At 45.6% G+C, this 18194-nt stretch overlaps 1 protein-coding gene across 9 annotated transcripts in view; it reads right to left on the reverse strand.

The window, feature by feature from the left end:
• Positions 1-18194, reverse strand: part of AKAP13 (A-kinase anchoring protein 13) — a 336674-nt gene that overhangs the window by 163688 nt on the left and 154792 nt on the right. The window contains exon 1 of one of the 9 annotated variants that reach the window (XM_047862512.1): positions 12095-12147. The exons of the other annotated variants lie outside the window; for them this stretch is intronic. Within the exon in view, the coding sequence (XP_047718468.1) occupies positions 12095-12132 (38 nt within the window). The 5' untranslated portion in view covers positions 12133-12147. Of the gene's footprint in view, positions 1-12094; positions 12148-18194 lie in introns of those variants that run through there. 9 annotated transcript variants of the gene reach the window in all.

The following is an 18194-nucleotide window of genomic DNA, read 5'->3' on the forward strand; positions in this document are numbered from 1 at the left end:
TGGAACTTCTATACTTAGCAAAGGAGACAAGAACAGCCAGATTAAATAAAACAACTGGTATTCTGGAAGACAGCAAGTGCTATGGAGAGAAACAAAGCAGTGTGGTGGGACAGGAACACCTCACTGAGGCGGCATTTTAAGCCAATACATTCTGTGCTCTGTGTTCAGCATCATACAAAATTTTTACTGAACCCACTAATAAAATGTGGCAAAACTCCAGGCATAAGAACGTTTACTGCAACTTTAGGTATAATAGTATTAAAAACTGGACAACCCCTGGTCAGTAATGAGAGGGCTATTTGATTCTGGACTATTACGTAGCCATCACAAATAACTGAAATAATAGTTCAGTAACACTGAAATCTACAACATTCAGTGAAATAAGCAAAATAAAAAGCATAAAACTGTAAGTCTAGGCAGTAAAATGCACAAATGAAAATAGCGTCACAGTGGCTGGGTTTTAGGTTTTCTTCCCCAAGATTTTAATTCATGTTTTTAACAAATTTTTTCAAATCCCCTATTGAGCAAGGACTTGTTGCTGGTCTGTTAATGCTCTTACTCACTTGTGTGTTAGTGAAACTTTCTATAATTTCGTCAAAGGCCCAGCCTTAACCTTGTCTACTTCACTCTTGGGTGACCTTTCTGCCCATCTTAGAAGCTTGAGACCACCTAAAGGGAGCTAAAACCGTCTTCATCCACTAACAGATGGCTCTGCCCACCACCCCCCCAGCGTCAAAGACGCCCCTTCCCAACACTGTGTTTGCTCTGTTCCGCCTGCCCTCCCTCAGTACCTGACGGGGTAATGCTCCCCTGGCTGCCTGCTGTTTTCCACCCACTTCTGGACCAGCTCCTTCCCACCTGCCTACCAGTGCGGTTAAACCACCAGCAGGAGACAGAGGGGCGGTGGCAGCAGAAGGGATTCCTGGGGCCCTGCTGGGTCCAGAAGCAGCAGCATAAATCTGCACTCCGCCCTGGAGACCAGATCTCACCGAGGAATCTGGCGCCTGGGGGGCATCTGACAGCGGAGACATTTTCTGGTGGTCACACCTTGGGTGGGTGGGTGGGTGGGGGAAGGTTCTGCAATGCACAGGACAGCTCCCCATGAGGGATGACCAGGCCCAGACTGGCAGTCGTGCTGACTTTGAGAAACACTGCTGTCAACTCACTGACCCACTTTGTCCACCCCCCCCCCCCCCCCCCCCCCGCCTCGGCACCAGTCACCCAAACGTTTCAAGGCTCTGCAATTTGGCTCCCCCTCACTCCACTGGCCACTAAAACCTCACGGTCACGGGTGTCCACTGATAAGAAAATAACAAATCCGGTGGCTTTTCTCTGTCCCCGTCACCCTCAAGTTTTGCAGACTTTTAAAATAGCGACTGGATTCTTCTGAACTTTATTCTCTCTGGACGTTCATAAAGAACCATCCTATTTTCCTCCGGTTTTCTCTGGCTCTCTCTCCTCCTCCTCACATGGTGGATGTGAGCACAGCACACATCAGCTTCCTACCCTCTCCCACTTCCTTTCCTCCTTTCCCACAGCCCCACCCCACCTCCCAAATCTCTCTCCAGCTGCAAAGTCCGCGTTCCTGTCCCACACTTCCACCGACTTCCATGTCTTCGCCAGAATGTGCGGTGGGCATTCTCCGATGTCAAAACTCAGTTTCATGTTCCCCCATCCCCCAAGGTGGCAGCAACCCGACTGATCTCCATGAATGAACAGTGGTCATCCCTAGTAACACCACTTACCTTCTTCAGAACATCCTGCTGGTTCTGGCTTTCCCATTCGGCGCCTTACTTCACTTCCTACGGGCCCCGAGTCACCTGGACTCTTGCAGTCACTCTTGCTACAGGCCAGCTGCCCTACACCCGCCACCGCTCCCCAAATCTACCCAACAGAATCATCTTAAGGCAACAGTGAGGTCTTCTCCTGCCCCAAAGTTTTGCTGTGCCTTCCCATTATCGCCTGTCTGCTGGGAGGGAAGCAGGCACGGTGTATGCCCCCATCGCCTAGGCTTTCCCTTCTCCTCTTAAGCATTCTACGGAGCAGCACCCCACATGCACCGTGTGGACACAAAGCAGAAAGCCACCCAACTTCACGAACCAAGGCTGCTCAGCTATGAACGCCAGAATGACAACTGTCTCGTTCCACTCTGCGACACGAGCTTCGCTGGCATGACAGCTGCAACGTGTCCATGTTAAGGCACTGGCTTGGTAACACACGTAAATCTGGCCTAACATTCTGGGGCTATGTTACAGAAAATCCACGCTCTTCCAACAACAGGATCACAAAACAAGACAGCCACGTACGCAGAAGAGTGATGAGGGATCCGGGACGGATGAGGCGTCACAAACAGACTCCCCAGCACTGAAGGGGGGTATTTAGCTCACCACGTGCCGCCTCCCTAACACTTGAACGCAGCCGGCCCCCTCCTCCTCCTAACTGCTCTAATGTCGGTCACACCCGCGTTCAGTGTCTACATCATTACACATCAAGAAGTGCCGATAATGGCTGCTTCACGTAACGACCTAAGAGAACTCTCCCTTTCTGGCACAACTTATTATTTTCTCTTGAATTAAGTTACCTTCTTTTTTCTAAGTACTCCCAGCTAGAACTTTGTTTTTATGGTCTTGCTTCACAATGGAATTCTCAAAGACCGTTCAAGGAAACATTTGCTCAACACCCACTAAGCAGCAGGCATCCCACTGGATGCCAGGGCCACCAGATAAATATGGCAGCTCTTCTCCAGGACACGTGCAAACACATGGACGACGGTCAACCATGGAGCGCTCCTACACAGCCACAGTCTGGCTCACTGGAGGTATGGTCCCTTTCACGGAAGCGAGAAAGCAAGAAAGAACTAGGAGTTTTACACTTGCAAGTGTGGCATCTCATGCACTAAACATGCCATGTTTCATCAAAATTACAATGCTACTTCTTGTAAAGGTGTCGTTACTTTATGCATCACTAGGAAGGAAAAAACTTGCGTGAATTATGACATGACATCGTAGCAGTGTTGATCAGAATGTATCCGATTTCACAGCCAGAACAATGTACACCTTAAAAGAGATTATTAACAGGGGCGCCTGGGGCTCAGTCAGTTGAGCGTCTGACTTCAGCTCAGGTCATGATCTCACAGCCCGTGAGTTCGAGCCCCGCATCGGGCTCTGTGCTGACAGCTCAGAGCCTGGAGCCTGCTTCAGATTCTGTGTCTCCCTCTCTCTGCCCCTCCCCCTCTCTCAAAAATAAATAAATGTTAAAAGTTAAAAAAAGAGAGAGAGATTAATACAGGGTATAAATATAGCCAAACACCCTTTTGCATATGGCAGTGGTAGCGAAATGGTCAAGTGACCTGTTCAAACCTCATCGGTTTCCACAGCATGCTCTGATGAATGATAACATCCGCCCGTCACCCGTGTCCCTGAAGCAAATGGGCAGCAGGTGCATGTGAAGACAGCAGCTCCGAGGCCAAGGACTGAGCTGCAAGGCGCCTCAGCAGATTGTGGCTGTGGCTTGGTATACTTCAACAAAAATAGCTAACACACGGTGTTCAAACTTTTAAGTAGCTGAAAATCGTCAAATAAAACCATCTGCAGAGAAAGAATTGCTGGCTGGTGATGGGGCCAGCCCAGGGAAGGAAAGTCAAAGCCCTGCTCTCTCTCCATCCACCTTCCCCCTCTCCCCACCTCCCCAGTGAGAACATGGGGCATAGCTAAATGTTCTATAATCCCCAAAGTACAGAATTCCTTTATGTAAAACTACCACATTTCCCATTTCACAGCCATTTTCCTTGTTTAGTCTCCTATGGACTTGGAGATCAGCTGCCCAGCCTTCTGTCTTGATTAGAAGCCCTCTCTGGGTCACAGTTCATAATTACGTTGTCCCTCGGCTTTGTAGTTCTTCCACAGAGGGGACTATGCCTGAGTATCTAAAGTTTACCTTAGAAAAGTAACACAAAGATTTTACTGCAACCAAATCAAGTCTGGCAAGACAGAAAAGCACACCCACAAGTTTACTTGCAATTCTGGTTGTTTCTACTGGGGAATTAATAGGCACCACAGCCTCAGCTGGGATGTTTTGTTGTTGTTGCTTCCAAATGAGCGTTATACAGATGAGAACGTGTCAATGCTGTGGGTGGCAGTCTCTCCCCAGGTCCTTTCTCCTCCCAGGGAGGACACCACCCCTCTGAAGAAAGGGGTACTGTCACTACTAATGGTGCCAATTACGCAGCATGGAGACGCTTCATTCCTACTCCACCAGACAGTATTGAGGTCTCTTAAAAATTTCTTAGACTGTCACATTCAGCCAGACCCCAGAACAGCCTTCAAGACAGAGAGGCCAACACCACGGTGACCTTGAAAGTTTCAATCATCCTCTCATGAGGCAATTTATACAGCTCCCAGCCACTCCCAGGCACCCCGCATTTCACCCTGAGTTTCTAGTACGACCCCTCAGGGCAGTCTCTCACCAGGCACCGAAAGCCCCGGGGCGCTGCACCGCCATGCTCTCTTTACTCATCTGTCATCCGACCGAGGACAGGGACCACACTGCTCCTGGCTGGCGGGGCCTTGCTACCCTGCTCACTCTCTTGACACACTGCAGGTACTCAAACAGATGCGCGGATTTCACTCCAGGGCGGGGTACCAATATTCCTCTGTTTTGCTCACGATGCTTACCAACGGTTTGAGATCATGGGGAACTCGCTCTCTGTGAAGGGCGAGATCCCCTAAAGAAGCAACTCCGGTAAAGCCCATGTAGCGGCAGAAATGGCTTAGAAGGTGAACTTTGCAAGGAACTAGCCCCAGCGCATGTCCAAGGTCAGGGGGAGACCACTGCTATGAGGATACTACTGGGCAGCTGGCGAAAAGGGAACCTAAAGCCCATACGAGATCGTATTAATGGTCTATTAATGATAAGTGCACTGTGATAAGAATATGATGTGGGCGCCTGGGTGGCTCAGTCGGTTGGGCGTCTGACTTCGGCTCAGGTCATGATCTTCTGGTTTTTGGGTTCGAGCACCGTGTCAGTCTCTGTGCTGACAGCTTGGAGCCTGGATCCTGCTTCGGATTCTGTGTCTCCTTCTCTCTCTGCCCCTCCCCCCGCTCACGCTATGTCTGTTTCTCAAAAATAAATAAATGTAAAAAAATAAAAATAAAAAAAAATATGCTGAAACACTTAGGAATAGTGGGACCGGTCTGCAACTCATTCTCAAGAGTTCAGCAAGATCATATATATACAAGTACACCCACCGATAAAGCAAGCATCACAAATGTGCGTTTAGGTGAAGAGCATACAGGAGCTCATTGTTCCGCTCTTGCCATCTTTTCTATGGTTCGAGAGTTTTCAAAATAAGAGGGTGATTTAAAACATTAACCTACAAAAAGGCAGGGGCAGCAATTCTTAGTTAAGGCAGGGAGGAAATGAATATTATTTGGGTATCTACTGAGAAATAGGCAGGTGCGTATACTGTTTAATCCTCGTGTGAATCCTTCCACGAAGCGCTACTCCCAGTTCAGAGGAGAGGATGTGGAGACTCAGAAATACCAGCTCGCTCGCGCGAGCCACACCACGTCCGTCAGCGGTTCGATACACCTGGCTTCCAGCGACACACGCTGCCACTTGGAGAAGGGAGAGCCTGGGCGACAGACCTGGCCTCTCTGAGCGAGCGCCACACTCTGGAAGAAGCCCCTAACGGGCCTTCCGCACGGGGGCTGCAGCAGCAAAAGGGGGCAGGAAGCAAACTCTCTAATAGTGCCTGGCACACAGGTGGTGCTCTCCTGACGCAGCACTCCCTACAAAGGCTGGAGGAACGGATGCGAATCCCGGGTGGACAGACCCAGAGCCTGTGCCCTCCCGCGATCTGATGCCGCGCCGCTCTCGTGCAAGGGGTCGCTCTTGACGGGAAGCCCTCGCCAGATGCCACAGCAGGACACACGGAGGGTCACTGGAAGGCAGAGGAGAGACCTGGAGGGGAAGAAGGTCTTCGACAAATCAAAAGAACGTCCATTCCGGGCCCAGTGCCGTCCACCACACGGGCATTCCTCCGGTGGTAGAAAGTTCTGCCGAGTTACTCAACAGCACACGCAGCTCGGGTGCCCGGCGAGCAGCATGCAAGGTGCAGGGAACGGTCCGGCCCAGGGGCTCGCCGCCCAGCGATCTTCAAAGCGAGCACATTCCTCTCAGATGAAAGACATGTCAACTCTGACAACCGAGCCTCTCAATCTCCTTTTTAAAAAGGACACACTAAATTGTTCACCACATTTGTCACAAAACTGATACTAACTGGCACCTACCATTCCCTAAGGGGAAAAACTGTTCTGCTTGCCATAACGAATCACCACAAATTCATCTAATTACATTGAATTTAGGTTTCCCTGGAGGCGAGATCACAGGAGCATATGAAAAAGCAGGGCGCTAAGGTCGGACTACAACCCCCCTGGGGCGCCTGGGTGGTTTGGCCAGTTAAGTGTCAGACTTCGGCTCAGGTCACAATCTCACCGTTCGTGAGTTCGAGCCCCGCTTCACGCTCTGGCTGACAGCTCAGCCCCTAGAGTCTGCTTCGGATTCTGTGTCTGCCTCTCTCTCTCTGCCTCTCCCCTACTTGTACTCTGTCTCTCGCTCTGTCTCAAAAATAAATAAACATTAAAAAAAAATTTAGAAACCCCTTTTTATCATTGTCTGGTCCAAGACAGATTATTTAAGCTTCTCGGAGCCAAAGCTTTTCATCTGTTTACAAAAAAGTGACAATAATATCAGCTTTCTTACAGAGTTGTTCTAAGGATCAGAGATACACTTAGTATTACATTAGTTAATAATAGTTTCTATTTCCTTCCACAAAGGAGGGGTACACACCCTAGTCACTTCCTTTTACAGCTGCATTTGTTAGCGGTTTAACAACGTACGAAACACTGAACTATGAGTTTTATTTACATCACATCGCCTCATTTATTCTTCCAACTATGCTGTGAAGGAAGCTATCACCCCAATTTGCAGATGAGGAAACCGAAGGTGTGAGAAATTCAACGACCTGCCTCACAGCTAGTGAGTCACAGGGCCAGACCCAGGGCTGGTGTTCTAACCATCACACAAAACCGCCTCTGCTGCCTGTTTCGCACTAGAAAATGCAGACCCGTGAAACACACGAGGTATTTCTAACATACCCTCTTTGGAGGGTTACGTTTTGGGGGTGTACATGTGTTAGGGGCATGAGATTCATGGCCCACGGCTTCCATGGTCATTTTTCTCTACATTCAGACAGGCTACTTGGGTTCTAACTCCAGGGCTCCATGACTTCTGGAACACCTTGATCCTCCAACAGCCGATGTTCTGCATTTTCTAGTCTCACATTACTGCACTGCTTCCAGGATCTTAAAAAATAATTTTTAATATCTTACCATGTTGCTAATTACATTTGCAAAAGTATCTAACATACCAACATTCACAGAATAAGTAACAATTAAAGTTAAGTCAAAGTTTTCTTCTAATTAAAAAAATTTTTTTAACGTTTATTCATTTTTGAGAGACAGAGAGAAAGGGTGTGAGTAGGGGGAGGGGCAGAGAGCAAGGAAGACACAGAATCCGAAGCAGGCTCCAGGCTCTGAACTGTCAGCCCAGAGCACAACATGGGGCTCGAACCCACAAACCGTGTAATCATGACCTGAGCCAAAGTTGGACGCTTAACCAACCGAGCCACCCAGGCGCCCCCAAAGTTACGTCAAATTTCTACTAGACGGACATCTAAATATTTACTGATGTGGTCAAACTTAGTTGTTGATACCCCTTATTTAATCATATTTAAGGCACCAACCTGATTCAAATAACTCTCAGGAATTAATTTTCAGGTATAATGTGAAGTCTAATTTTCCCACTAAGGCAAAGTTCTTAATCTCAACTGCATCTTACAGTTACCTGGAGGAGCTTTTTTAAAATCCTGATTTCCAGATCACGCTTAACACCAATTAAACAGAAATCTCTAGAGGTGGCCCTCAGGCGTCAGTATTTTTTAAAGCTCTCCAGGAGATTCTAATGTATAATTAGAATCCTGATGTACAGCCAAAGCTGCAAAATACCACATTAAAGTAACCTACAGATGCAAGTTCATTTTAAAAAGAGTAAGTTAAGGCTGGCAAGACTGAGATAAACACTGAAGCTGTAAGTATTGTATCCTTTGACCTAATTATAGCATTCCTCGTCATTTACCTTATAGAAATAAGTTAACAGAAGAATTAATAGGTAAAAATGAGGTTCTTTGCCGCATTCATTACTTAGCTTCGGATTTTTTAAACGTTAAAACTAGCATTCAACACTAGGTAAATGGGTTAAATACTCAAGACAGTATTTCAAAGGGCCCCAAAAATAATTATAAAGACCACAGAAATAGATAAGAGTAGGAAAAAGTAAAAATACCAGAACACAAAACAGAAAATCCACTGCAATTGTTTAAAACAACAATGCAATGTGGGAGGTAATATCTGATAATGAAATAAATCTGTCTTATTGGTGGTGGCATTATGAATAATATTATGTCTAACTTAACTGTTAAAAAAAATAAATGCTAACTCTCCCTCTTCATTACCATTCTTGCTTCTGGCCTAAGTCCGAGGACAGAGGCCGCATAGTGCAAGTGTCCCTGAGAGCTAAGGCAAGGGAACACAGAGAAATAAGCCTGAGTCTGGACTCTGACACAGGAATACTAAATTCATCCCCAGACCAACACCAGGCACTTCAAATGGATCCTCATCTAAGAAACCCAGACTGACCAATCTCAACTCACTCAGCAATGCACTTTCTCTTTTTTCTACCCTCTCCCTCCCCAGATGACTGAGGTCACCTCCTAAGAGATGACAAAGAGATTGCTATTTAAGTATTACTTGTGAGGCCCCTGGGTGGCTCAGCCGGTTGAGTGTCTAACTTTGGCTGAGGCCATCTCATAGGTCCTGAGTTCAAGCTCCGAATCAGACTTTCTGCTGACAGCACGGAGCCCACTGCAGATCCTCTGTTTCCCTCTCTCTCAAAAATAAATAAATAAATAACTAAAAAAAAAATATTTTTTTTAATAAAAAAAAAGGATTACTTGGATTTCTATTTCTATAAAGCTGGGTTGCTCTCTCGCAGAACACAGGATTCTTTGTCTATTCCATGACAGTTACTGGCTTCATAACTACTTACTAGCCTCCTCATACAAAGTGTACTTAGTGAAAAGAGACACAGAGGCACGTGAGGATTCTCTCGAGAGGGAGACCGTTATCACTGTGACTAAAACCAAATTCCAGGCTGGGAAAAGAGAAATGCTTACAAAATAATCTGAAACTTGGGAAGAATAACAGAACTGGACAAAATAATTTGAAACTGATGATAAAAAACAGACCAGGAAGAAAAGTCCAGTATCCAACCACTCGGAGAGAGAGAGAATACATCTTTAAAATGTTCAGTTTCTTTAGCTTTCTCATGAAGCAAACAGACAGAACAAAATCAAACAGGAACCCTAGATGTTTACCCATTTAAATAATCTAATCACAACAGAGGGCAAGGAAAGCAGTCTATTTCTTCCAGTCTTCTTTTTGAAAAGCATTTGAAACTCAATATAACCGAAAGATTAAGACCCAAACATGAATCTGTAACTCTAGTGTAAGGGTGACCATTAAAACCAGCTAATTAACAAGCTTCCAATGGCAAAGTTGCCATAATTCTATAGACAAAGTGAGTTGTTCTACTTATAAACATGGGTAACTTGAATCACAATGAAATCATCACTGTGTAAACTAGTTTTTTCCAGCTCAGGAAAAAGAGAAAACATTCTTACTCATTAGTCTGGGCAGGACTCTTCAGACATGAAGTTCCCTTAACTTTATATAAGGTTACTTTCATTAACGTTTAAGAAAAGAACTAATACTTAACAAGTCCAGTAAGCTTCCAATGAGCTTGTGTATTTTTATATGATGCACTGCCCTGATTCAGCATTTTTCGTAATTCATTGTTGAAATGGATTAATCTTATTTGGAAGCAGTTAGACAAATAACATGTGTCAAAATAAACAGACAAGGTTTCTTTCACAGACTAGATGTGACTTTTTTCAGGTCTCTGTTCTCTAATGTGCTGAACACTGTGCAGAAACATACGTCTATCTGCTCTCCCTGTGCACAGCACTGTGCAGTAAGTTGTTAGATGGGTTGAAGGACAGCTTCTCAAACTAACAAGGACCAGATTTTTAAAAAAAAATTTCCAATTTGTTACAGAAGCAAAAATTCTAAAAATGAATTACTAGAAAAAAAGTGAAATTTACAAGATGCAAAACTGAAGCTCAGAGCTCTTATTAGATTCAATAGATACAAAATGACTCTGTCAAATTACCATAAAAGTTCTTAAATACACTCTCTCCACTCCATACTTGAACTCATCACAGACTAGTGGGCGACAAAGAACGGGCCAATCAGCTCTGAGACAGGCCATGCCTCTCCCTGAACGCAGTGGGTTACAAGAGAGATCCCTGCAGACTGCCAGGAACCACGTTTTATATTCCCACCGTCTACAGACCCTGGCGAGTCAGACAAGCCAGAGAGAGAAAAGTCACGGCACAGACGGGGACACGGAACGTGGAACCAGTTACAGATGCACTGAGCGAGTGTCCCTTTCTCCCGAGGTATACTCCCCAAAGGCCTGGGCAAAGCGGAACACTAACTCCACAATATTCAAGAGTATTTTAAAAGTTCAATCCCAACTGGTGTTTATTATTATTATTTTTATAAAATTAAAAGCATCCGGGGACGCCTGGGTGGCTCAGTTGGTGAAGCATCCCACTTCGGCTCAGGTCATGATCTCACGGTTCATGGGTTCAAGCCCCACGTCAGGCTCTGTGCTGACAGCTCAGAGCCTAGAGCCTGCTTTGGGTTCTATGTCTTCCTCTCTCTCTGCCCCTCCCCCGCTCACACTCTCTCTTATCTGAGGGGGTGGGGGCGAAAGAGAGTGACTCTTTTTTACTGTGTATTCATTTTTGAGACAGAGAGTGAGCGGAGGAGGACCAGAATGAGGAGACACAGGACAACAGATGTGAATCCTATGAAAGAGCCAGCATACAGAGTTGCTGGGACAACATGTAAAAGGCAGAGGGGACAGCCGAGGGCCAAGGAGCCCGAGGCAGCAACCAGCTGGCCCGTGCAGAGAAAGCAATGGGAATGAGGTCTCAGAGTTGTACGGGGTTCAGATCTCATGGGGCTTTGTGGACCATGGCACCAACTGGGATTTACTCTGAGTTGGATGAGAAAATGTGAGAAGGAAGAAAGCAAAGATGAAAACACAAAAGAAGGAAACTAGTAACATTAACTATTAGTTTGATACCAGATCAGTATTATTTACCTTTAATCCTTGGAACAACTTTGAGGCAGGGATCAGTGTATCTCCACACGTCACATGAGAACACAGGCTGAAGCAGCAATGTGTCAAGTCCACAGCCAATGAGTAAAAAGGCCAGAATCTGCACCCAGACCTAATTCCAAAACTCTGCACCTCCTGCCACTGTGCACAGGGATACGGACCTTCTAAGTGTCAAACTATGACCACGTTCAAATTACAGAAACTGTTAAGCCTGTTATATTTATCAGAAGCTCATCAAAGCATATTACATTTTGTTATAAATTTTATAGGATCCACAGCAAGTTGACAACTGCAGAAACCCATAAATCAAGAAGCCATTCCTCAGAGATGGGATGATAGAATCCAAATTGAGTATCCACGGCTGGCCCCCAAATTCCAGGTTTCTGCAAGCGCAACAACAAAATTCAACACGCACAGACAGTATTTCAGCTAATTCCAGCATTCCCGCCGCTACGCACCGATCAACCACAGCCAGCCAGCCTTTGCCCCCTCACCTGGTCCAGCATGATGCGGCCCAAGCACAAGGTCGGGGTTGATGCTAACATACATGTAAAATCCTGTCGAAACCAAGCGCAGGCAAAAACCATTTTCCCGGTACTAACAACGCTAGTCATTCAGGGGAGGAAGTTCAAAGAGGCGTCTTCTTGAGATCAGCGAGAGCCAGATCAAATGTCAGAGAATCCACACTGAAGACCAACGATGCCGCAGTGTGGAAGCGGATACTCACGGACGGCTGCCCAGGCACCACGAATATCGCAGGCCCATGCTACCTGGGCCCCGGCTCCGCACTGCAGCTGGCAGGGCAGGGCAGGGCAGGGCAGAGCAGCCCTCCCAACAGTGTGTTCTGCTGAGTCTACTTCTGACAGGAACTGCGGAGTCCAGTTCCTTGTTTCAGAGCTACTGCAACACCTGCCATGAAGCCACCTCGCCCTCACAGTGCCAAGCCCCACGGACTCCTACAAAATCGACCCCAGCTGTGCTAACGTGCAGCGGGAGAGGCGAAATGTCACAAAGGGAGAGGGGAGTGGAGGGGGGATCCCGATGCACAAGAGGCGACTATCTTAGGTGCTGGTGAGGAACTCACTGCCAGACTAGTTATGCATCCATGCACACGATACTCGGCTTTTCTCTCCTTCCTCTTTTTTTTTTTTTTGACGTTGTACTGCAACCCTGCCCTGAACTCATATGGGAATGATGCAGAGGAAAGAGGGCACATTATCTGGGTAACGATAGTGTATCAGCAATTTTTCATCAATTCTGTGCTGTCAGATAACTAAAAGTAACACTTTTCTAAGGTAATGGTTGGAACATGCGGGAACCAGACGGACTTGCTTCGATCCTTTGCTCTGACACTGCCACCTGTATGCTCTTGGGTCAGTTGCAGAAATTTCTCTGTGGCTCAATGTCCTCGTCTGCAAAAGTGGGAATACTGGGTTTGCCGAGATCAAATACGAACATGACTATATAAAGTGTTAGCACAGTGTCTGGCTCTCCCAAAGCGCCCAATACATGGTGAGTACATCGGATACTATAGGGCTGGTGTATTTCCAAGGAACAAAAAAGAAGGCAGTTTTTGAGGTGTATATTAGAAAATAAATAAAAGGCACAGAACCCTTCTTGTGGGCTGTCAGATAAGTAAAACTACACCTACGTCACCCTACCACTACTTACTCCCAAAAATCCAAGAGGAAGATGGCACTCTTCTTCCCGGTGGTACCAAGGGAGTGTTACTGTTGTGGGGGAGGCTGGCCAGGAAAAAAATATGTCAGAGACTGGATGGTGCTGCAGAGAGGTCCTATTTATATAAAGCTGAGTGGTCGTCTTAGTTCCAGCAAATCTTTTTTCCTAGCTCTCCCAACAGAGGGACATCCTGAGTTTCTATGAACTTCACAAGCACATTCTCATTTTATCCTCAGGAGTCCTAGGAGGTATCGTTTCCCATTGTACAGATGAGGAAACCAAGGCTCCTAGGCGATAAGCAATCGGGATGCACCCACGTTCGGCTATGCCATCATGAAGGCTAATTGGATGCCAACCGAACAGGTATGTGCTCGATGATCACGTGACTACAGAGGTCACCATCATACTAGCGAAGCAACAGCACCAACACAAGGAATGCTGTTAAAATAAGGAGTACTTGCATGAGCATTTTCTGCATAGTTCAAAGTGCAAATCTCCTTACATGCTTTTTATGCATAAATTCTATTGGCCAGTCAAAGCAGAAATGTGTACTTCTTAAGAATAAAATGTTGGGGCGCCTGGGTGGTTCAGTCGGTTAAGCATCCGACTTCAGCTCAGGTCACAATCTCGCGGTCCATGAGTTCGAGCCCCACGTCGGTCTCTGGGCTGATGGCTCAGAGCCTGGAGCCTGCTTCCGATTCTGTGTCTCCCTCTCTCTCTGCCCCTCCCCCATTCATGCTCTGTCTCTGTCTCAAAAATAAATAAAACGTTAAAAAAAAAAAAGAGTAAAATGCTACACTTAGTAAGTGTGAAAGCATGTAATGCTGTGTGCAAAAACAAGAGTTTTCAAACGGTTAAATCAGAAGAAAAGTAAGTAGACAGTTAATATGACCATTAAGAATATGCACTGGCTTGGTACCTTCAGGAAGAACATTTTACCTTTCTAGAGACAACAAATGTTCATTAAAACATCAATGATAGCAGTGCCTGGGTGGCTCAGTCGGCTGAGTGTCCAACTCTTGGTTTCAGCTCAGGTCATGACCCAGGGTCATGAGATCGAGTCCCATGTTGGGCTCCATCCTGATCATGGAGCCTGCTTACAATTCTCTCCCCACTCCCACCCCATGCCCCTTTCCCCTGCTTGCGTGTGCCCTTCTCCCTCTCTAAAAAAAAAAAAATAAATGAAATTTTAAATGACAGAAGAATTATAGATATCAAATTATATAAAAATTTTGATTAAATTTTTGTTAATGATCTTTTAACATTAAGTAAACACTACACAGAATAACTTGAAACCTGCACGTATCTTATTCCATTTAGGCCACATTTCTTTCAAGGAGAAATTCGATTTGTAAATTACTCACGTCTTATTAGAAAAGAATTAAAAGCAGGAGAACAATACTCCAAATTTTACCAAGACTCTGAAGGCCACCTTCAGATTTTACAAGACGGACAAATGGCCAAATTCATGTATTACAGCTAAGATGTGTCGTCCTGAATTCAGACAGAAGTATGTGCAGAAATGTGGAAAGAATGAGGTACCACAAACACATTTTGTTTTCACTAATCAAATGTCAAAACAACAGATTTTTTTAATTTTTTAATGTTTGTTTATTTTTTTGAGAGAGACAGAGTGTGAGCAGGGGAGGGACAGAGAGAGAAGGAGACACAGAATTCCAAGCAGGCTCCAGACTCCAAGCTGTCAGCACAGAGCCTGACACGGGGCTCGAACCCACAAACCGTGAGATTATAACCGGAGAGGAAGTAGGACCCTTAACTGACTGAGCCACCCAGGCACCGCATGAACAACAGACTTTAAATAAGAATACTTCAGTGCAGCTCCTTCTAGTTTTAAGTGTCTAGGGACACTAAACATTTGAACAAAACTTTGTCAAATGATGGTTTGACAATGGTAACCAATTTCAGCAGCTGAAGCATTTGTCAGGTTCGTAAAACCAAGAACCCAAGTATAGAATTCCTTCTAGAAAACCTGTTCCTGGAAAACTTTCCTGAATTACAATTTTCTATAGCCCAACTAGTTAGAGATATTATTGATGCACTGGTAGAAAGTAATTTTTTTTTAACACTTATTTATTTTTGAGAGAGAGAGCAAGCGAGCATGCGTGCCAGCAGGGGAGGGGCAGAGACAGAGGGAGACACAGAATCCAAAGCAGGCTCCAGGCTCCGACCTGGGGCACAGAGCCCGACACGGGGCTTGAACTCACTAGCCTAGTGAGATCATGACCTGAGCTGAAGTCAGACGCTTACTTGACTGAGCCCCACCCAGGCACCCCAAAGTGAGTATTCAATGAATCGAGAGCAATCTAGCAGTTGCTAATGCTGAGAGAGAGAATCACTGTTCTTCCACTGTAAACTCAAACTTGTAAAACAGAACTAACTATTCAATGTTAGAAAATGGACAGAATACATTGTATTTTATACCGTATCATGCTTAACTCGTTTCACAGAACTTCATTCACAGGCATAGATATTCAGCTTTGGCCAAATACTGATTTTGGCCAAAAGGTTTATTCTACACGCTTAGTGTTTTTCCTTAAGAATAATTTTTATTTCTGTTAATAATACATGCAGGTAACATTTTCAAGTCATTCTTTCTTTAGGCGTGCCCTTAAGGAAGCTCCAAAACCGACCAAGTAAAAATAATGTGTAACGGTTACAAAAGGTCTGTTTTCTAGAGGGTGGAGGGTGCCAACCTAGCCTTCCTTGTCTCACATACGCCCATCAAGTCCCACACTCCAGGCTCACTGTAAAGTCAGAAATGTTTTCCAAATCACGTGCTGTTGCCACAGAGAATCTGCTACCAGGCGTCAAGTGATGTGACTACTCCACAGGCCTCTGAAGAGAGGCTCGTAGGCCTGAGGTCACGTGGCATCAGAAACACACACAACCTGGGCCCATTCGCACACACACACAGCAAGAAGTGCATGGAAGAAAACCCAAGACATGTGGGACGGCTCTGCTATTCCAACCAACTTGCAACACCAATCCATCTTCTTAGGAAGTCCAAGGCAGTGTAAAAGTTCAAGTGCGGTTTGTAACCAATTCCTGGTCCATTACTTAGCGGCTGTGGCAATTCCTTTCTGAAGTGAGGAGACTATGCCCGCCCCCAAAGGGCTGGAGAGAGAATAAGATATACAAACATTTATGCAAAGTGCCTAGCACAAATACAATAAACGACAGCTGGGGCTATTGTTTTATAAATACATAATGCTCAGAAAGTGCACTTTGCGGGGCGCCTGGGTGGCTCAGTCAGTTAAGCGTCCAACTCCTGATTTGGGCTCAGGTCATGATGTCAAAGTTCCTGAGCTCAAGCCCCACATTGGGCTCCACAGAGCCCAATGGGACAGAGGACAGTGTGAAGCCTGCTTGGGATTCTCTCTCCTCCCTCTCTGCAACGCCCCCTCTCTTGCTCTCTGCCCCTCCCCCACTCATGCACATGTACAATCTCTAAATAAATGAACTTCAAAAAAAAAAAAAAGAACAAGTGCATTTTGCAATTTTCTAGCATGCTGCTGCACAGGGCAACAATCCTGAGATTACTATTTGAATGGCTTTAACAGAAAAAAAAAAAAAAACCCTAGGTAATGTCAAAATTCTTAAAATGTTCCAGTTGAAAATTTACCAACAAAGAAAAAAAGTCATTGAACACCAGATTGGTGAATCATCGTAATCAAATTAGGTTGGTTAAAAGACCGACAATATTATGAAACATGCTTCCGCTCAAAATTCTATCAATAAAGTGTAAACACATCCCAAGGACAGGCTTGTGCACAACAACCACTGACTGACTAGATGGCCTTGGGCAAGCTAGCTGGCCTGTGTGTTTTCCCACCTGCGGAAGAACACCAGCTGTATGAACCTGCACCTCAGACCTCAGCGGAAAGGTTCTAAATGAGGACACACTGAAGCACTAACATAGCAGGTACTCGTTAACGCGTGCGCCCTCCCCTCCTCCCAGATTCCTCTCAGTTCTACAGCCTTCTTCACCAGGACACAGAGACCCAGATCACACAGTGAGAAAGGAGGATGGGTGGATGGACGGACAAATCTAAGGATGGACAGGTGGATGGGACTTGAGCCAGAGAAATGTAAAGTTCAAAACAAAACAAAAACAAAAACCCTCCTCCTCTCTGGCTACTATTTCGAAGGTACGTTTGTATGCTTGTTTCGCTCCTTCCCCTCCTAAGCAAAAGCAAAGGCTCCAAACTTGGTTTGTGCCAGATGGGCTATGGAGGACCCACTTGCCAAGTATTCAAAGAGGACCCTAAAAAGGCAATCGCTATGTTAACAGAACATCTTGCTCAACAGCACTGAGTTCCATTGTGCAATATCTACGCTTGAGTACTTACTCTACCAGTTGACTCTGAACCCAGGTTTCAAGTGTACATGTGCCAAGAGAAGGACGTGAGAATCTACAGACCCGAACTCTCTGAGAGGGGCCGATATCGCCCTACAGTAACAAACCACAGCCTAGTGCCCAGTGTTGGCCAGGGTGGGTCTACACTCTGCAAACACACAGGTGTCATCTCTACCTAGACAGGTCCTTGGATTTTGAGCTTGAGCCTGGTTCTGAAACTCTGTAGCCTTGTGACTTTGGGCAACTCACTTCACCTCTATGGCCTCAGTTTCCTTAGTTACAAAATCGGGGTAGTAACACCTAACCTATCCACTCATTAGGGTCCCGTGAGAACCAATGTAAAAAGACAGCTGGGGTGTCAACAAGACTTTTAACACCACGTAATGGGTAACAGAAGTGGAAAGCAGAGGTCAGGACTAAACAGAAAGCTTATAACCCTCTCCTCATTAAGTGTTAATCATCCCATATCCCTGTGGCCTCTTCCTGAGTCTCTTTCCTCCCGTCAAAATTTTGTAGAGAGAAGATTATGGGCCTTGGAATTGCACACGTGTGTGTGAAGGAGCTCCACCACCTTCTAGAAAGCCTTGGGTTAGTTACTGTCCTTCTCTGAGCCTTTGTATTTCGTCCATACAACACAAATAAGGCCTATTTCAGAAGGTTTTCATAAGGTGGAAGTGAAATATCAGCCATAATGTACCAACCATGCTTTCTAGCACACTGCAGGCAGTCAATAAAGAGATTTGTTAAACTGATACAGAACACAACAGTT

This window comes from Prionailurus viverrinus, chromosome B3, assembly GCF_022837055.1.
Source record: "Prionailurus viverrinus isolate Anna chromosome B3, UM_Priviv_1.0, whole genome shotgun sequence".
NCBI classification, from domain to species: Eukaryota; Metazoa; Chordata; class Mammalia; order Carnivora; family Felidae; genus Prionailurus; species Prionailurus viverrinus.